This window comes from Zosterops lateralis (assembly GCF_965231275.1).
Source record: "Zosterops lateralis genome assembly, chromosome: 15".
Taxonomy (NCBI): Eukaryota; Metazoa; Chordata; class Aves; order Passeriformes; family Zosteropidae; genus Zosterops; species Zosterops lateralis.
Genome location: NC_139775.1, coordinates 4,085,027 through 4,106,393, shown reverse-complemented (window position 1 = coordinate 4,106,393; position 21,367 = coordinate 4,085,027). Strand labels below are relative to the sequence as shown.

At 37.9% G+C, this 21,367-nt stretch overlaps 3 protein-coding genes across 4 annotated transcripts in view; 2 read left to right on the top strand and 1 right to left on the bottom strand.

Moving 5' to 3' along the window:
* CHLSN (cholesin) overlaps positions 1–21,367 on the bottom strand; it is a 122,796-nt gene that overhangs the window by 89,890 nt on the left and 11,539 nt on the right. The window lies entirely within an intron of this gene.
* Positions 521–8,357, top strand: LOC310915373 (uncharacterized protein). Its single transcript, XM_083872182.1, has 2 exons — positions 521–818; positions 6,735–8,357. The coding sequence occupies exon 2, from the start codon at positions 6,783–6,785 to the stop codon at positions 7,773–7,775; it is 993 nt and encodes a 330-aa protein (XP_083728308.1). The 5' UTR covers positions 521–818; positions 6,735–6,782; the 3' UTR covers positions 7,776–8,357.
* On the top strand, positions 14,429–19,530 carry GPER1 (G protein-coupled estrogen receptor 1). Of its 2 annotated transcripts, none has more exons than XM_083872630.1 (3): positions 14,429–14,468; positions 15,142–15,287; positions 16,604–19,530. In XM_083872630.1, exon 3 carries the CDS (start codon positions 17,034–17,036, stop codon positions 18,105–18,107), a length of 1,074 nt encoding a protein of 357 aa, XP_083728756.1. In that variant the 5' UTR covers positions 14,429–14,468; positions 15,142–15,287; positions 16,604–17,033; the 3' UTR covers positions 18,108–19,530. The 2 variants fall into 2 exon arrangements, with proteins under 2 accessions (XP_083728756.1, XP_083728755.1); XM_083872629.1 differs by having other exon boundaries at positions 14,467–14,580; positions 16,604–19,529.

Sequence of the window (21,367 nt, the reverse complement as noted above, 5' to 3'; positions counted from 1 at the left end):
ACTAAAAAAAAAAACATGAGCCAATCTTTCCTTGCTTATTTATATCTGAGGTTTTAAGAACACTATTCCACATAGCCACTGACTGATGCTGAGCCAGACCCAAAACATCCTTCATGCCCAAAGTCTTGTCTTTTAACACCTCATGGTCATTGCAGAGCATCTGGGAAAATAATTTACTGCATGGAGTATTCCAAGAGCCAGGACCTTTGGAAAAATAGAAATACACCTATTTTTAAGCAGGGATCTTAATGGTTTGACATGTCCTGCTTTGTGTTGAGCTTTTGTTGTATTAAGCAAAGGGCGTGGTATGGTATTTATTCCACAGGCTTTTCCTTTTCTAGACCTCCAGCACTTCAAACAGCGCACTGGGAAAAAATGCAGTTGCAAAGGCTGGCCAGCGAGCGTAGGATTACTTCATGAACAGCAAAAAAGAAAATCCACTGGATGGCCTCACACACTTAGAAATGGCAGAGACAAACACTACTTTTCTGTTCTAAAATATCTCATTGCAGAGGAGAATCTGAACTTTAAAGTCACATGATGATGAAACCATAGGTTTGCTAAACATGCAACGTGTATGGTTTGAATGACTTCAGCCAAGTTCCTGTTTCCCTTACAGAACTGTGTATTTTTTAGTCAGCAAGTGCCCGGAGTTTTCACTGTGATGTACAGGAGCTGAAGAAGTTATTGTGGTATACACACTCTGCTTTCTACAGAAATAGAAAGGGCTCTAAGTTCCAAAAAATAATTGCATTTCATCTGACGTTTCTCAGTGAAAGGCTCAGCCTGTTGTTTCTGTGGAACAATTCCTTGAAAAGGTAAGTGCTTTATATTACTTTGAATAAGCAATGTTTTATTTAAGAGGATCAAATATTGAAGTTAAGGTTGTAATTACAAGTTTTTAGTTTTCCCTTTTTTAGCAACATTTGAACTACACCAAGTAAAATGCTGTATCAGGGGAAAGTCCTCAGAAAGCAAAAACGTATAATGAAGCTGAAATTTGTGCTAAAGCTGGGCATTAAGTAAAGAAAATGTGAAGGCTGTTTTCCAGTCCCTACTTCACTCCCATTGAACCAATGGGAGGTGGATGATGAAATACTGTTCAGTGGACTGGACAAATGACTCCAACTTTTGTCTAAAAGCAGTCTTTTAAAGGATGGACCTTGTAAAATAATCTTAACCCCACTACAGGCATTGTATAGGACAGGAAATGTGTCAGTGATGCAGTTCGGGGGTTATGTTTAAGTTATTGTTTGTTCCTTTACATTCTAGAAAAGTAAAATCGAAGGTTTCGGTTTCTCAGGAACTGCTACTTTTCCACAAGTTAACGGTAGGATTCCTTAAGTCTTTTCAACTTCAAACACTTGCCCTGGAGTAGGAATTGAGCTCTTATAAGAAAGATGAATACAGTATTTCACATTTTAGTTTCATAAACTACAAGCTGCCCCCATCTTTTAACTTTGCAGCCATGGTGTGACAGAAAGGACATCTTCTCCCCCAGATCACGTGTCGTCACAAGTCGAGGCAGGACATCCCCACCAGGAGCAGAGCTGCACTAGCAATGTTATGTGTATTGCTTTATGACTGGATGAAAGAATATTTTCCTTCTACAGGCTGGTGACAGAATGCAGGAAGACTGCCCTACCAAGCCTTTTACAGAGGGAGAGTTCCAGCTGCCAAGGAGAAACGCCCCTGGTTTAGGAACTCTTCCTTCTGGACTTTAAATAAACACAAGCCTTCTTGAATCCAAGCTCCCCTTTTGCAAAAGTTAAACATTAAAGTGAGGATGGGGAACCCAAACCCAGTAGAATCTTAGGGACTAGATCCCCTCAGCACTGAAAGTCCATTCACAACTTGCTATTTTTAAACTGCTTTCTGAACACTGTGCTCACTGTGTTGGAAGTGAAGGGGAATTCACTGTGCTTCAGAGAGTGAAAATCAAACATACTTGCTTTAACTGCTGAATTATGGGGAGGAGAACAGGCATAGAAAGGGGAAAAAAAAAAATCCAAGGAAAAAGTAAGGCCAGTTAAGGAAGGGTTTGTGACGTGACTGATGGCAAATTAAAGTCAGGGAGATAAAGGGACAAAATACCAGAGCATAAAAACACAAAGATAAACCAAGTAGCATGTTGCAAATTTCCCTCAGTAACAAATCATAAAACAAACAGAAATATACCTGGCTTCACCATAGTTAGCATGACTAAATGGATATAAAGTCAGTTTATGTCATAGTGTCTTGTAAGAGAAAAAAAAATAATTCAGGTCTTGAGGTGTTTGCACTGTAAGCTGACAGATCCCACTGAAAGAGGAGAGGACTTGCTGTTGTCACCTGCTCCACCCACACCACAGCAGAGCATAAACATTACGTGCATTTTGGGGGGAAAAAAAAAAAAAAAAAAAAAAAAAAAAAGAAAAAAAAAAAAGAAAAAAAAAATAATCTCCCTGCAGTAAATCCAAGAAGCAGACAAGAACTGAGGGAATACCAGATCTTCTCACAGCAGAGGAAAATGACATAATAAATCCCCTACTCATTTTTTTAATGATGGAAACTCTTAAGTATTTTGAAAAAATAGATGTGGCCAGCTGTATGAATATTCTGAAATAAAACATCATGTGAGAAATAAAACCACCCTCTGCTGTTCCCATGGAACATATATTTTTATTTTAAATTAAATTAAATTAAATTAGTACTACCAGAAGTCTGTAAAAATTTGCAAACATTAGTACTACTACAGCAGAAGTTGTGAGCTCCCTCATCCCACTGTTATTCTAAGCATGAACTTGACGCTTTGGGAATGTTTTAAAAGTGGAAAGAGAATTTCTAAGGGCTGCTTTACATGACAGATGAGCACCTTATAGTCACAGGAATCTCTAAAGCTACTCGTTGTGATGAATATAAACCTAAAGAGAGGTTGTGCCATCTGGGACTATTCCCAATCCATCAGCTGCAGGGGCTGAAAGGGAGTCAGGCTGTTCTGGCAGGGCCCAATTCATAACCCCAGCTTGAAAAGCCCAATGCAGCCACTCCATGAGGTGCTGAACAATGCATCTTGGAAAATGCTGCATATCCTCAAAGTTCACTGAAAGCATTATGAAGACACAAAATATTAAAAAGAAAAGAAAATTAGACTGTCAAAGTCAGAAATATACAGGTAGAGGCGACACTTTTAGGGACCCTTTTACATCTGATTGTAACCCCTGCACACGAGCCTTTCCTACCACAATCTCAGCTCCAAATTGCCATTTGCTCTTTTTAATAGTGAGACACCAGAACCAAATATGAAAAGAGTCCCTGACATTATCACTGTGATTCTTTTAAGCTCCTAGGAATAATTTAAGGGGGGAAGTTAATAACTATAGCATTGACTTAATCTTATTTGCCAAACTAAAAATATTTCAGAATTGGCTACAAACTGCTAGGAGATATTTCTTCTTCTATAATAAGCACTTTATTGAATTCAAACAAGAATTACACTCACACTGACTATCCACAGCAAAGCTGCAAACAGCTTGCTCTTTTGGTAAAATTCTGTTTGTGTGGGAATCCTAAGGTCATCCCCTTTAAAACTGCACATGTAGAAATTTTTCCTTAGCTCAGAATTGCAATACTTTCACTGATTATAATTATAAATATATAGCTGCACTGTTATTTCCCCAAAGTGAGCATGTTAGTTCTAGGCCAAAGAGATTCCTTTTGTTTAGTTTAAATCCTTCCTCAGATGAGGTAATTTAAAAGACATACACTTAGGTGAGGATAATAATATTTAGATGGAGAGGAAGCATCAGTGTTAATTATTCAACAATCATGTTCATATGTGTGGTTATAACTGAAACTGTTTCAGGCATTGGTCTTGACACCAAATGAGAGCAAAACACTTCCTTAACCTCTGCTTAACACTGGGCTGGGTAATGAGTAACACACCACACTGTGCAAGCAGGTGGGTACAGGAAGAGAAACTAAAATTATGCACTTGCTTGCACAGTAAGCTGCAGTTACTGGAATATGCTGCAATAAGCCTTATTTTGTCTTAAATGCCCAAAGAGTATTTAAATAAAATTTAAAATACATTGCTATGATCATAATTGAACCCAGTATCAGTACCAAGGCCAGATCCTGAGCAAATTTATTCAAGTTTTGGCTTTTTTTTTTTTTTTCTATAATTTGATATAAGGCCATATGATTTCCTGTAAAACCCCAAACTATGTCCTTTGCTTCCTTTGCAATGATATTACCAGAAAAGTTCAATGTTGCTGAATTATTCTGAGATTCTCTGCAAGGACAGTGAGCACAGTCAGTTGGCCCATAAGAGTTGTCGACAAGATAATGGAGATGTTCACAGTACCAGAACTGAATTCTTCCGTTCAGCCCTGCAAAAGGCCTGATGGAATCTGCAGGTAACACTGCAGGCTCTGGCAGAACAGCTCTAAATGTAAATATTTCCTAACCTTGATGCTAACATTGTGTGGGATGATAACAGACTCTCAGATGCTCAAGTGGGTATAATCCTTCACCAGATTAAGCTTCAAATCTCTCTTCTAACAAAAGATCAAAATTTCACTCACAATTTCCTTCATCCCTGAGACTCCTCCCAAGTACTTAAGAAGAAATGTAATGTAGATGTTAAAGTTTCACACAAAAAAATTGCTCATATTTAATAAACTATTTTTAAGCTCCAAAATTATATTGACTCTTAACTTGCTTCAGAGACTTGTGCCTGCTTTGCCCATCAGCTCTTTCCTACATGAGGCACCCCAGCTCAGAGGCTGGAACAGAGCCTGACCAGCCAACCTTTCCCCCCTGCAGGACAACCTGTAACACAAACCATCTCCCCTGGCTGCACCAGCCCTTCCTGGACTGGAATCTCTCAGAAAATAACCTTTTCTACAAAGGAAGAAACTCTGTCTTTAAAAAGGGACAAAGAACACTGCTGAATCAAAACATAACTCCATGCTTTTCTATAAATGAAATTATAATTATGTAAGATTATATACACATTTAATCAAAGCCACTTTGATAAGTCAACTTTTCTAATTAAAACCAGTATTAGAATTCCAATTTTGAGGAGAGATTAGAAATATCAGAAATGTGAAGTAGTGTCAGAGGTAACAACCATAAATTAACTGTCAAACAGTATTAAGACACTGACTTATCTATAATGAGCACTGCTTAAAAACATTAATGCATCTTTATGAATTTTTACCAATTTAACATTACTTTCATTTTAAGAGTTAACATCACTAGAATCCCCTTATGGAAAAGGCATTATGTACAACTAAGTATGTAGCTTCTTGCCACTGTGACTTATAGAAACTTCTGTAAGGAGAACTGCATGGTTCTGTCTGGCTGCTTGTTCAGACCAGCTTTAGGTAAAACAGAACAAAGCAAAAACACCAAAGTCTAACACAAAACTGGAACCTTTGTAAATAAAGATGATTTTGTTTTTCCCCAGAAAACACTCTACACTGTAAAAATGTCTATTTATTTAACTTTTTCCAGTGCTGAGGAACATCTTTAATCAGATGTTCCAAATTAATTAGGAATAGTGGGTTCATTATCTCAGGTTTAAATATATTTATTCTTTGCATCTAAAAATGGTATGGTATTTTCTGCATCAATCAGTACAAGGTGAACAGAAATTTCCTTTTAGAAATTGAGCTAATTATGCTTTTAGGTGGTCTGGAAAATGTATATATCCATATCCATTACTGTTTTTCACAAGTATGTATTATGTTCTCATAAAAGCTTTTTGGCTTAAAAGAAAGGAGCCTGCAAGCATTTATACAGTAACAAAATCATTATATCAACATATCACAGAGTCATTACAGCTAACAGCCTATCCATATTACTCTCAAAATTCCCTATTTCCAGGAATTTATAATGCAGCTGTAATAAATGGTCCTTGCTAAAACTTCATCAACAGGTTTATAATGCACCAGTAATCATTTTCTCAAAGTTGAGCATGCAGAAAAGCATTTTTTTTTACATTTTATGCAACAGCTACATCTAAGAAATGACAGCGTTATTAATGTATAAAGATGTTTTAGTATAAAAGCAGTTTGTTCATAACAGTTGTTAAACACTCTCATTAATTTTATACAGGCTCCTCAGTACAGACTGCAGTTATGAAAGGCTTTTTTTCAGAACAGAAAGGAAGCAAAACTAAAACAAAGAAAGGAATGTGGCTCGTGCCTCATATTGTGATTATCTCTGCATTTTCCTCAGTATGTGGTGTGAGACTGCAGCTGGGTTCAAATGATACAAAATTCCCACCCTTGTGACAGGACAGTGGAGCTTTTTGTGGCTGGAGCTGCTGCCCACACACTGGATTGCCCTGCAAACTGCCTTGGCCTTTTTTGGCAAGATGGGGAGGAAAAGCAGCTCCACCTAAACAGAGCCAGCTCCTTTCTCACCCACTGAGCAGCCAATATTCCATATATTCCACAGGCAACACGGGTGTGCTGGATCCTGGCTGTCCACAAAGCTGAGCTGCATCAAGTGAGGAAAAGGGGGGAGTGGTAAGAGCAGAAACCACATCCAAAATAAAAAAGGATTTCTGGCTAAAAATAATTGCAAGCTAACTTGGGTAATAACACAGGAGTGTAAAATCCACCAACAAATTACTGCATTTATTCTGAACAAATGGTTCATACGCCTGACTGCACATAATATATTCAATGTAAAAATAGGCATTAAAACTGTACTTTAAAACTTGTTCCACCTTCTTTTTCCAGTTCAGTTTCAAACACGGTTGGACAGGAAAAGCACAGCTGGAAAGAAGGATGACTTCTCACAACATGACGTGGATCAGCTACCCAAGCAAGAGCCAGCCTTTCACTTCTCCAGAAGAAATTGAAGCCATCATAGCTTCTCAAAACATCATATCCAGATTTATGCACTGTTACATTGCCTTTTTTGTACCCCTAGGATTAATAGCTGGCATATGTATTTTGATAATTTTCATAAGGAATCATTTGCAGAACAGAAGAGCAAGCTTGGACTTACTTCTCCTACACTTCACCATCAGCAACATCATAATGATTTTTTTGTCCTTGACTGTCATCAGTAGACCTGACTATTTATCAGCAACCCACCTTGTCTGTAGCGTGCTGTCATTTTCTTTCAACTTTGGTTATTTCAATTCTCACTATGTTTTCATTTTGGCACTTCTCACACTATTACTGGAGAGATTCCCACCAGGGACTGCTCTCTGCAAAGCCACCCAAAAACCCGTCCTGTGTTTTGGGCTTGTACTCACATACACCTTCTGTTTGTCCCTGACGGAGGCACTGCTGGTTGGCGCTGACAATTATCAGCTAAAAACAGACTGCCAGTTGGATCCGTTATTTGCATGGCCTGAATACGAGATTGTCAAATTCACCTTTGGGTTTGGAATCCCATCATTGCTCCAGATCCTCTGTTTCACTGTTCTGTGGGCTAAAGAGGCACCTGCTGGAGCTCCAGCCTTGCAGCAGCACGTCCGCACTTACCCCGCCGTGTATGTGATCGGCGTGACCATTTTTATTTGCCGCCTGTTTTACAACATCATGATCCTCTTCAGGACAACACTGAAACTGCAGAGGAGCATTGGAACTACAAAGAACGAGCTTGTGATGAACATTGCAGAAATAGTGTTGTTCTGTGAGAGCTGTGCTAGTCTGGCCATTATACTTTTTATTCATAAACCGTGTAGGGATGAAGTACTTAAAGTCCTACAGAAGTGCCGAAGGAAAACCCATGCCAGCAATCACCTTGAAATACCAGAACAGCCATGACCCGTCAAAGTGGGTCTCGGTAACACTTGCCCTTCTAAACAACTGTCACTCCACTTTGCTTTTTAACTTGTGGGTTTTGGTTTGGTTTTTTACTTCTTCAAAAAAAGGGCAATTGTTCCTTCTTTAAAACCCAAATTTGGCCTATCTTACAGCTAGCAGTACTGGAAGGAAAATTATGGTCAGTTCTAGAACTTACAGCAATCTGTGAGAAACCCTCCAGGTCTGTGGCTGTTAGGGGTTTTTTTTTCATATATACGTATATATTTAAATAATCTATTTTTCTGCAAGCATTGCTTCAAAGTCAGGCAGAAAGATAAGTACTGTTGCCATAGAACTGTGCTTCTGCAATAATATAAATAACCAAGCAGAGCTGCAAACAAAAATGTGGCAGAAAGCAACTTTGAACAAAGGTCAAAATCCACACTCAGAGCATTTTCTCAGGTGTGCTTCCTCCTTTGACTTCTTACCCTTTAAACTACTTATTTCTATAACACTGGTATATAGCTGGTATATATAATTCCAGTGGCAGCAGCAGTGAAATTTTTGTCTGAATTCCTGTGCCAAAAAAAAAAAAAAGAAGAATTCAAATTAATGGAAACGCGGGTCCATAAAGGAAAGCTTTGGGTCCTTTGTGAGGCACTGAACTGGAAAGATCAACAGGATGGCTAATTAAAACTTTGTGCAAGAATGAAAGCTTTTCATTAATGTACTCTGAGCTTCCACTTTGCATTTAGACTTACAGCAATTATTGATTTAAGCCATTCCTGATGAGTTCATTCAGAAGTATTGAAGTCATTGGAAGAGTCACATTCAGTAATACAACAACTGAAAAACAGAGAAAAGCCAGCCCCGAACAGTAGGACTGAGGTGTATTTTTAAGAAGGCGAACAAAACCCAAGCCCCAGTTCCTAACTGGAATCGAGGCTCTGCTGGAGACAAGATAGAAGTATTGTACATTTAGATGAGAGTTGATGCGTAAATGATGCAAAAAGAGGAAAAAATCTGAATTAAACAGCTGTGGTGCAGGAGTTTGGATTAAGCCCTGCAGGATCAGTAGTGGGTGCAGGCTGAGATGTAGGTGCAAAGCTGTAAATGCTTGCTTTGAGCACATTGTTACTGCCACCAAATCTGGCCAGGGGCCACCTTTGGCATTTGGCTTCAGCTTCATCTTCTCTTCTTACAAAGGTGGAGAGAATGGAAACAGGAAAAGCACAGAATTGTACTAAAACCTGGATAATGACGTAGACTTAGATAGCAAAGTTATAAAAATACAGTGATGTGATGAGGAATTAACTTGAAGAGTTCTGAGAAAAGCTATTTTGATGCTTAAATGAGTGCCTTTGTATGAAACCCAGGTGCTAAAGGAACTGAGAGGGGTTTTTTGCAGTAACATCCTTTGAGAGATCTTCCTAAAGGGGTGCAGATTTGTGTGGGGAGCTGGTGTAAATCAGCATGGGCTGCCTAAGAGAGAAAAGCAGGAACTAATTGATCAAGATGAACAAGACAACAGCCAAGTGCAGAAATGGAAGAATAATAATCATATAGAATATAGATCAAGTATCTAGAAATATGGATCTAGTCTTGGACATCCAAATCCTGAAATGTATGGAGCATGACTGTACCACATGCAAATAAAGGGCAACATGTAATCCCACTATGACTGTAAGGACCAACATTTCCACAAGATGTAAAAATCAGCTGGTAAGATGTCTGCATTACATTGTGCCAGCCTCTTCCCCTGTTCAGTTTTGTTCTGCTGCCAGTATGAACAGATGGAGCATTAAAGAACTCTACATATAAACAGATCATTATAGAATGTGGTCAGAAAGGAAGTACGTAGATAAGAATCATCTCTTTGAACACAAGAGCCAATTTCATACTTGTGAAAGGAATTCTCAGATGGCATCAGAGGTTTTGTTTTGCACCTGAGAAGAAGGAGATTAAACAACAGACCAAAGATCACCTTGCAGAAAGAAGTCTGAAGAGATGAGTTGTAAGAGCTGTACATCAGTGAAAAAGCTGACAGACTGAGTGAAAAAAATATGTCAGAAGATGCAAGCTGTTTATCCCAGCTCAGAAAGTCAGAGTTTCAGCTGCACTGTGGATAAGGAGGATATTGTGTAGTATGGGAATTATGCAGCAATGATTCTACTTTATTTACAGCTTCCATACATTTTATATATAAGGACATAAGAATAAATATTTTGTTGTTTCTGAGTCCTGAGTTACTTTGGAAGGTGCCTAAAAGAAAATCAAGTCAGTAAAAGTTACCTGGGACTTGGAAAATGAGTGATGGTGAGTGAATGCCAGTAACACACCTGAGAGGAGCCACAAGGCTGAGAAGGGCATGAAGGTGCTTCATGATACTCTCAGCAGGGTACACAGCCAGAGCAGAGCCATACCCAAGGGTCACAGACAATAAAACCTGTAGGGACCTACTGTCAGATGCAAGATCTGAGAGTGAGTACACCTTGTCAGAGTGAGTGACTGTGTGTGAGCCTGGGAGCATGCTTGGGTAAAGCTCCTGGCTGCCATCTGTGAGATGTGAGTACATGTACTCTGATCTCCTCCCTGTCCATGTGGAAAAAACCTGAGTATTTTCCGGAAGGCTGGTTATAGTGCCATGAAAAATCTCTCTATACAATGAAAATACTTTGCAACTGAATACAAGAAAACAAACGTAAACAGAAGGGAAGAGGTCGAAAAATGCAAAACAGTAACTCAAATAGTTATAAGTATAAATTTTAGCAATACAGAAATGTTCTCACAGAATTATTCTTGATGAAGTCAGAGTTTACATTAAAGTTTAGGACAATGAACATGTGGTTGCAATGAGAGCAAACACCCCTAATGTGCAACAGAGAAGGAACACAAGCAGTTTCCCAAAATCCTTCTAATTTACTCTGATATGAGGAAGAAAACAGCAGCTTTAGCTAAGATTAAAAGTAATAATTTTTAAATAATTAATAATCCAAAGAATATTTTTAAGAACAAAAAAACTCCATGCTCTGAGATTTTTTTTCCCTTATGCAGCTCAGTTGAACCCTTCCTTCTCCCAGGCTTGACACAGTTGTGAACAGTATGTTCCAGAAGAAATACAGCATGTATTTTTATAGGCAGGCTGTCAAAATTAACTGAAGGGATATACTGGAAAGTTCAAAGAAGAATATTTTACTTCTGTCTTGGTAATATTTGTATCTTTCCACGACTTTGGTCTCCATTTGAAAAGACCACTTTGTTCAGCAGAAGAAGAGAAATGATCAGGCTGCTGAAGTTAAAGCTTGAATCTCTGAGTTGGTAACATGTTTTAGAAAAGAACTCAGGCTCATCATTACTGAACCAGCTGGCTCAAACTTGATCTGATCTCACTGCAAACAACATTTGAGCTACAGATTGGATGTGCACACCTGAATCACAACTCGAGCTGCTACATCCCTACATGGATTTCTAAGCCTGCCCTTAGTTACATTCTAATATTAAACTTACAGACACTGAAAGGGCACCAGTATTATTTATCTTGATTTTGAAGTAGCTGCAGAAGATTTGGGGCAGAGTGAAAACTCAAGCAATTCAGCCAAAATAAGTACTCTACATGATGTGCCTACATATATGTTGCACGACAAATAAATTCACTGATGGACAGAATGAAAGAATGCATTTCACTTCCATGGTACAAAGTGTCCAGCAAAGGACTGCCCGACTCAGCCACTAAAATAAAAATGGTTGATGTTTTGCAATTTTATGTTTTTTAATAGCATTTGAATTTAGCCTGAAGTCCTATGATGGGGGGGGCTTTGACCAATTTGGTTTAGTGGAAGGTGCCCCTGCTCATGGCAGAGGCCTTGGATCTAGATGGTCTTTAAGATCCCTTCCAACCCAAACCATTCTAGGATTCTGTGATCTTTCACCAGAAAACATTTTGTGGCCCCTGTTAGTGAAATTTTTAGATTATCCCTTATGAGTTTTGCAATATATGCTTTAAGAAAAATAAAAAGGTTTTACCAGAATAGTTTGAATGGATTTGAATGGGTGTAGTCCCTGCAAAAGCGAAAGGCTAAACTTTTAAAAATTATTTTTAGTAAGAAAAATGCATTCTCAGAATTACTGGCAACTGAAAAGCCAAAATACACAAAATACACTCCATCCAAGGTTTTCTGAAAGCACAGAAACAATTAATTCCAGCTCAAACTAAGTTTGATTATTTGCAAGGAAGATTGTTCGCTACTGAGGCTGGACAGGATAAAGTAGGAGGGTGCTCTAGAGCAGGGTAATGGATGCCGATTTCATTCAGGGGTTGAAAAATGTGAGAGAGAATTTGGACATCAGCCTACCTGGAAAACCTTGTGAACAGTACAACAGCATCTCTATTTCCTCTAGAGACAGTTCCCCAGTAGAGATTCTTACACAAATCTTATTTCTTCTGCAAATAGTTTATATTACAGTGCAAACATTCCAATACAATATTAATTTATGCTTTCCATGCAATACAGCACCTTACTTTTGTTCAGCTTTCTATATCCTTGCCCTGATCTAATTTCTCCAGGATTCAACAGCTTCATACCCAAAACACTTCTAGACTTCTGACAGAATCCAAGCATCTCTTGCATCTTAGAGGGCTTATCCAGCTGGAGAGGCTGCCACAGAGTGCTGGCACAGGAGCTGTGATGCATCAGACCTCTCCACGTTGTTCTCTCCCATACTCACACCTCCCACTTTCCTTCTCCTCAGCTGCCACCTTTTAGCAGCACAGTATCAGGCACATATGTTGAAGGCTGCTAAATTACACAGAATAGCTTCTATTATACCCCAGATTCAGCCTCGTGGTGCACTGAAGTACATCACAACTACACCAGTGCTTCTTGCAAAGACTTTCTGGTGTTAGACATTTTTACTGAGTTATTTTCAGAGTTTTACACATTGAGTGCTACCTAAAAACAAAGCAGGAAAATTCCAGATGCTGGATAACTGAGGTCTGACATTACACAAATGCTACTGCACCAGTTGCTTTCACACATATTTCTCAGCAACAATCACAGTAAGGTAAGACAGGTGGAGCTTTAAGACTCAACACTGTCACAAGTGTGACCGTGGATCATTAAGGCAGTCACTGTGAAGTCCTGTGGAATACCTGCAACTGACAGGGAAAGAGCAAAAGTACAACGTTCAGCAGCTGCTAAAATTACTTTGAAGCATTTTATGCAATATGGAAATGACAAACAGAGATTAAGATAGATTAATCAGTAACAATAATTTGACTGCATAAACAAGGGCCTGAAAATGCTGTGATCTGCTGTAGGAAATAGGATTGAGAGGATTCGCACGATCATCTCATAAAATATTTAGAAAAATACAGAACCCATTAATTACAATATAATAATATCCAAAATTACCATAATACTAAATATGATCTCTTATGCTTCACAGTTCTTCTAGCACAGAAAACAGCTACTTCATGGGTCTATTGAAAAAGAATTTCCTTACAACTCCGGAAGAATGGCAAAGCAATGTATTTCTTACCATCAATTCAAACAAGAAAATTATCATTCAAAATTATACATTTTAATAGTAAATCAGCTGATATTCACAGCTAGACAAGCAAGGACAGACAGACCAGCTGATTATCAAGTCCAGGCCCTCATAATAACAAACAACTGACACCCAGAAGTGAACGTTACACATGAAGAAAAGTAAAAAATCCTTCAGGCCCCTGCAAGATCAGTGGAAGCTCTGAAGGACAGAACTAAGTACAGCAAAACCACATGACCAACAAACAACAATAAAGACTCTTTTTAATCCTGTTCTTTTATGACAGCACAAAATTAAGACCTTCAAAGCTGGTATCACAAGATTTTTCTAACATTTACAATGTTCCAGTCCTACAATGCAATCATATTTGTACACGTCTCAAAGCAAAACACTTTAGGCGCTGTCCTCATCATCCTCTATTAAAACACTCCATTCCACACACTGGAAATCTTCTGTTTGGAAAAATTCTACCAGCAACAATCTGCGCAAACGTTCTTTTGATCTAAACAATAACTGGTTCCAAAGCTTTTTATGAAGAACCATCATGCAAGAATATCTTTAAAAACTTTTTTTAGTCGCACTGCCAAAATCCTCTGTTCCTATGCATGGTGTGTTGCAGAAAAAGCAGCAAATAATATATTTGCCTCAATGAAGGCAAAGGGCTTCTGCTCCCAAAGCCACACACGTAAAGAACCCCTGCTTCACTCTCCTACAGATGAGGTCCTTTGTAACCTAGATATTTGACCACTGCAATTGGTGTTATACATCTATTATAATAACATGTTAATTGCTTACTCCACACTTCTGAAACTGTCACATTCTCTTCCTGAAGTCCTAAATGCTGAGCTCCCATTCATGTTATTCCAGCAGCAGCAGCAGAATGCTGCATCCACATACAGCAAAGCCACTCATGGCACGTAACGTTCAGGTGTCAGATCCACAGACATAACATAACCACAGACAGCAACTGCCAAAAAAAAAAAAATTTAAAATTGCTCTTTTATGCGGAAGGTTTGATTTTCTTCCCGTTCCAAGAATTCTGGCCACCAGTAGGTGGTGTTACTGGAAATGTCAAGTAGGTTTTTTTACCCCCTGCGGACGAAATGCGAAACTCCACCTGCAACACTGGTGTTTAATGCAAAACTGAGGCTCCTCGTTCTCTGTAGGGTAAGCTTATTTCATCCATGTGATTTTGAGCTGAGCAACTCTGAGAAGTTGAGAATGACAACATATACCTGAAAATTTAAATAGAAACAGGCAAAATGGGATCAACTTGAAGGTAGGAAAACAAATTTATCTTATCCGTTAACAAATGACCCTTCTCGGATGTTTCATGTCTTCAATCGAATATTTCCCTTTAGATTGCCCAGAGGCTTTTTAAAATAGCACAAATAACAGTAATAATTGCTTCATATCTGTGTAAAATATGCCTCATTGTAATTTGCAAATAAAGCTCTTAATTGCTGTTCAGCTGAGCTCTAGATTTGAACGAACTGTAAAACTTAAAAAAACACCAGAGGCAGAAAGGAGGGTGCAATGAACATCAGGCAAAATAAAACTGACAAATACAAGAGAAAAGATCTTTGAGTAGTTCTAGTAAAAAAGAAACCAGCAGAAACAGGGTTAATTCTAGCCTTATAAGGCTGTTCAGCAGCACTTCAACTGCACACAAATTAGAACAACCCTGGGAATCTATAAAGCTTGTTTTATTGCCAAGGACATGCAGAAAGACCTGCATTTTGCTCTTGTAAACTATCCTTTATTGAATAACTTTTAAAGCAGAATAGACTTTTATATGATTTTTTTTTTTTTTCGGTTTTTACTGCTGAATCATCAACAGGTGGCATCCACTGCAGCTCTGCACACCTAAATGCAAGTTTTTACCGAGAGGACAGTGGAAGTTGGCACATCCGTTACGTGTGCACCCAGCAAGGAGCAGCCCGCTGCTGTCCGGAGGAAAATCAGCTCGGGAGAAATGGAATTAAGGTAAAATAAAGTGTTTCACAGTAAATAGTTACCTGTAATGCTTTTAATTGCTTGGCTTTTGGCGGCCTTTCAGACGTAATTAAAATCTGACCACAGACGGACCTTTTAAAATCAATTGCTCAGGCTGTTAACTTATCTTTTATTGTATTTAAATTTGTTTTACTGCCTTATTCACAAATAAAAGGCTATTACATAAAGACAACAGTTTATGTCTGACTTCCACAGCTGCTTGAAACGAACACCGAACCTTCTAATAAGTGTAATTTCATACGGATATTTTAGCATGAAGATTTACACTATTAAAATGATTCAAAACACAGCAACAGGTACTGGGAACTTATGCCTGTTTCATTGAGAAATCAAAGCTCTGGAACCCATATCTTTATTTAAGTATCTGTAGCTATTTCTGATGACTTGAATACATTTAAGCAAACTCAGAGCTGTATTTCTGATTAAAACTATTCTAACACATAGCAGTGGTCTGCTTTTTCCTCCTCCAGACTGCACACTGGCAGGATTCAAGTCATTAAAATGTGGAAATATGCATGAATTTTTACTAGCAAAAATATTTTTAAAAATATTTTTATGTAAATAAAAATCAATGGGTTTATAGTAAGATGCAGATTAAAGCAATTCAAAATATTTAAAACTTAACACAAAATAGACTGGTTTATCATTTTTCTCTCTGGTTTTATTTGTTTGGAGTGTCTTTTGTTTCTTTTTATAAATAAACTTCTAGCAATGCTTCAAGTGCATAACATTCAACATTTAGAAGTAAACAAATCCGATAACTGGTATTTTCCATTACTACCCGGAAGTCAGTGAAACATAATAAATCAAAACGGAAAACAAATTGAGTATAATAATGTTGGTGTAAATCAATATGCTGCTTGTATTGCCTTCATTTCTAAAATTTGCCCTGAAAGCAGCAGGAACCAACTGCTTTTCATCTCTGTTGCCTCCTCAGCCACAGACTCTGCTATTTATTAGCCTTACAAGCTGATAGAATAAATGTATATCTATCTATATAAAAAATACAGTTTTCTTTATTGGATTAAATTCACTCATTTGATTTCTCTGTATTTCTTTATTTTCTAATACTGAACCCCTGACAGGCACACACAGTTATAACAGACCTGCCTTCACAACGTGTTTTGATCTAGAACAAATTTAAATTCTTTGAAGTGAATCTTTGCATTTATATTAGAACATGATGTTTCCTACAACCCAGCTGTGATGTTAAGTTAGCAGAAGCTAATGGCACATGGAACAGTGCTGGAATATGAGATTAATCGTTTTCCATTTGCAAATTGCAGGTCCAAGGATGTTCATTGATTATTAAAAGAAAACAAATGGAGCTAAAATTCCACTGCCTTCCAACTGGCATGAAGAAACACTGATGCTGAAAAGCTTTTATTAAAGAGACCCAAGTACCACCATGGTAAAGAGATCCCTACATGATCTTAAGGCATACAGGAACTGCAAATTCTCTCATATAAAATGTATATAGTATCCTGTAAAACAAATTAAGGCACTCACTATTTGTAGTATTATATTTCAGTCAGTTTTAAGTCTAATTAATCTGACTTTTTAAAGCATTTTAATTTCCTATACAAAAGTCTGTATCTTTCCATTCCAAACAAAAATGCTTACCAGGAATTCAGTTGAAACCAAACAAAAATCTGATTTTTTTGGTATTGCCACCAAACTGTGAGTACTAATATCTTTTCTGCAGATATTTTAACCATGGAAACTTATTCTGCCTCAGTATCACCTGTTATATGTAACAGCACAACTTTTAACCTGAATGGATCCCATTTGTGTAACGAAAGCTTATCCTCTAGGTTAGCTGATAAATCAGAACACCAACAATATGTTATTGGCCTTTTCTTATCGTGCCTTTACACAATATTCCTTTTTCCTATCGGTTTTGTGGGAAACATTCTGATACTGGTGGTCAACATTAGCTTTCGGGAAAAAATGACAATCCCAGACCTTTACTTCATCAACCTGGCAGTGGCTGATCTCATTCTAGTGGCTGATTCTCTCATTGAGGTGTTTAATCTTGACGAGAAATACTACGACATCACCATCATTTGTACCTTTATGTCTTTGTTCCTTCAGATCAACATGTATAGCAGCATTTTCTTTCTGACATGGATGAGTTTTGACAGATACCTAGCCCTGGCCAAAGTAATGAGGTCCAACCTATTTCGCACTATGCACCACGCCAGACTGAGCTGTGGGCTCATATGGATGGCATCCATTTCGGCAGCTCTAGTCCCATTCACAGCCGTGCACTTACAGCACACCGGAGAGGTCTATTTTTGTTTTGCAGATGTAAAAGAAATCCAGTGGCTAGAGATAACCCTGGGGTTTATTATCCCCTTTGTGATCATCGGCCTGTGTTACTCATTAATTGTCCGGGTCCTCATAAAAGCACACAAGCACAGGAGCCTCCGTCTGCGGCGACAGAAGGCTCTGCGCATGATTTTTGTTGTTGTCCTGGTTTTCTTTATCTGCTGGCTCCCTGAAAACGTCTTCATTAGCGTCCAGCTTCTCCAGAGGAAAAGCGAGCCCGTCTCTTCAAACAGCCCATCCTTCAGGCATGATTACCCTTTAACAGGACATATTGTGAACCTGGCAGCTTTTTCTAATAGCTGCTTGAACCCCTTAATTTACAGTTTTCTGGGGGAAACCTTCAGAGACAAACTGCGACTGTACATTGAACAGAAAACAAAAATGTCAACACTGCACCGCTTCTGTCAGGCTGCCCTAACGTCTGTCATCCCTGACAGTAATGAGCAATCAGAAGTCTGATTCAGTGTCATTGTGTAAAACATATGACTGTGAAGTCGTGCAAATAGTGAACAAAATGCTTGCTACTAACAGAAAAAAAGTGCATTTGTGTGTGTGTATATGTATATTGTATCGCTCTATTGAGTATTGAAGGTTTATATTCAAAATGTTTTTATGACAAGACTTTAATGTAGAAGAATATGTTTTAGTCAGATTTATATTTAATTATGAACAGGATTATTAAAAGCTGAGCACTGAAGAAGCTTTATTTTGTATTATACATGTATGAATGACAATATAAGAGAAAATTTTATCAAGTTAGGAAGACTCTAGCTATAATCTGATTATCAGAGATGATACTTTGCTGGTGTATATAAGGTACTTCTACTGAAATAATGAAGCTGCCGTAACAGTGAGGAAAAATCGTTACAACATATTGATGTGGAGATGCAGAAAACATTGATTTTTTTTCACCCAAACATGTTAAGACGAATGGCTTTGCTTACAAGAACTACAGAGTACTATCGTCACTGTATTCGAGCACGTCTTCCATGATTAAGTTTTTAATCTTAATATAATCAAGCACAGTGATGAGGATTTGTCTCCTAAATGTAATCTACTGTTTACATCAGTACTTGATCAAAACCAAAATCATCTGTAACTATAGTGCTCATCTCAAAGAACTTCACAGAAGCAGAATGTAGTGCTTCATTCTGTCTTCTAAGGATTGACCCAGATGATCTCTCTCAGAACAAACATAATTGGCCCTTTTGTCAAAAATGCCAGTGCACCAACATCATGTAAATTCACACCTGCCTTCAGATTTGAGTGCACATTGCACAAGATCTCTTCACATTCCAGAACAAAATGCTGTGATTTTTACGGAACTGTCACTTTCTGCAAAAGATTTTGTAGATATTGTGTATCTATTGCTTATGAAAGTGACAGAAACCTCCAGTGTTAGAAAGGAAGAACACACGTAATGGAGAGTGTGATTTGTGATCATCAGATCTGAACTTTGTGCACACCCATCCCACCGCCAGAAACCCCCAGCTTTTCAAGACTGTAAGATGTATTTTAGATGCTTTGATCATTTGAAGATTAATTATACTAAGCAAACAAATGATAGCACCACTTACTGGAAAACAATAGTGTTTCTTCTCTTCTAGCAAATAATTGGACTCTAAATGTGATTGATGTTTAGCACAGGTTACTCCTAAACTTGTTGAGAGGAAGCTATAAAATTCCTAAAGCTTAGCATGCAAGATCATTAAAACATCACTTGCTGTATCTCTCAAGTGAACAAACTCATTTCACTTCTGTGCTTATTGACTGAAGCATCAGAACTCAGCAGAATAAGATGCTCTGTCCTGTTTTCAAATGTCATATATTAATTAATTAGCACAATAAGAGACTTTAAAGGATTTCTAAATGTAGACCTTTAAAACAATGACTAAAGCTACTAAAGCAATAAAGAAAACAGTGAAAACTATGATTCCACTCATATTTCTCATGAAATATTTCGAGTTTCCTAGTGGAAGTTTTGGCCACAAAAGACTTGACCTATAAACAGAAAGGCCACAAGACGATGATAGCTGAATTTGAAATAGATAGCTAGATATTCCTGCAGCTCCAACAGGAACTGCAGTGTGGAGTCTGAGGCAGTTGCAGATTATTTGCAAGTGATTGCTAATCACAGTCTAATGAAAAACGTGTTTTGTCCCATCCTCCCTGCAGAACACCAAGTAGATCTCCTCTCAAGAGAGATGCAAGTTGCTAAAAAACACCCAGCAAGTCATCTCCCACAGTTGTGCTCCATCACACGCAGCCCTTTTTCGTCAGTATTTTCCTTTTTGGAATTAGCCACAATTACTCAGGTCCTGTGGACTGCCAATAGACATTAATCACACCATTAAGGATGGCTATTTCAGACAACACCCAGCTGAAGGAAGGGATAATTGTCTTGGCAATACAATTCTGAGGATTAAGACACATCTTGAGCTTACAGATTTATTGCTTTGTGCATCCTGCTAATTGCCATGAATAAGTAACTTATTTGGGGTTACAGGAATACACTTTCCCAATCGGAGTTGTTGCTTCTTTTGGTTTTTTAGGAATAAGATCCTTCCCCCTCCTCCCTCCTTCCAATATAGGGATCACATTTTTGATCAAGTCTATGGTAGAAGCCTTTCTGCTACCCCTGCAGAACACAAACCAAGAAAGTCTTTGTGCAGAAGCTTACAATAATAAACAAACAGTAATAGCAAATGCTTGCTCACGCATCCTCCAAAGTAGTTTGTTTCTAAGTGATCATATTCAGTAATATACAGTGAAACCTAGGAAAGATCAGATCACTATAGCATTAAGAAAGCAATATTTACTGAACCCAAAACAACCTATTGCATGTTTAAAACCAAATTACAAACCTAAAATACCTGATGAGTTCCCTACTGCTGATATTTTGGTACAGGCTTATGAACTGTGCCTGAAATTACTAAATTTAAACATACTTCTTACTTTAAATACAAAGCATTCTCCCAGCTGAAAAAACTGCACATTTATTCCCAAACCTTTTTTTTTTTAACAGTAACTCTGTACGAAGTAATATTTACAGCAATGTCATACAACTTCCATGTGTTTATGTACACAACATGCTTTCTGCAAGCCATCATCTCGCAATGGCTCACTACTATGGCTTATCCATGGACCAAAAGGATCTCAGCTTGGTGTGTCCTCTTTTTTAAATTTAAAACAACATTATCACCTGTAAATAAAACCTTGTCTAGAGTGTAGAGGAAAAAGGGAATGGGAGCAAGAATTTTGATACAACTCCTTCACTTTTCATCTCTGGTCTCTCACGAATTGGTTAATTGCTGAGTTGAAGGAAAAGATTCCATACGACTTTCTAAAACACTGGACTGACAACAGCTATGAGATTTAAAAACCTGCTTATCACAGTTGCTTACAATCTTTGCTAAAATAGTCTATGTCAAGTTTCCAGGCATGAAAAGTCTGGTATTAGAAAAAGCTCAGAGAAAAGAGGAGAGAGGGAATAATCAAAAAAATCCCTGAAACTATTAACTGCTTTTGAAAATAACACCTTAGCACAAGAATGCCTTGAATGCACAGGGTATAACTGAATATCTAGAAACAAAATAAATGCAAACAGCACAAACTAGCACCAATCTGGACCTGATGCAACTGAAAGCAACAAGCTTCCCTCAGCTGTGTTAAAAGATATGAGAAAAACAGTTATGTGAGACCTCTTGTTAAAAAGAGGT

Coding starts and splice junctions, on each gene's coding strand:
- LOC310915373 (XM_083872182.1), top strand. CDS start 6,783: ATGACTTCTCACAACATGACGTGGATCAGCTACCCAAGCAAGAGCCAG.
- GPER1 (XM_083872630.1), top strand. CDS start 17,034: ATGGAAACTTATTCTGCCTCAGTATCACCTGTTATATGTAACAGCACA.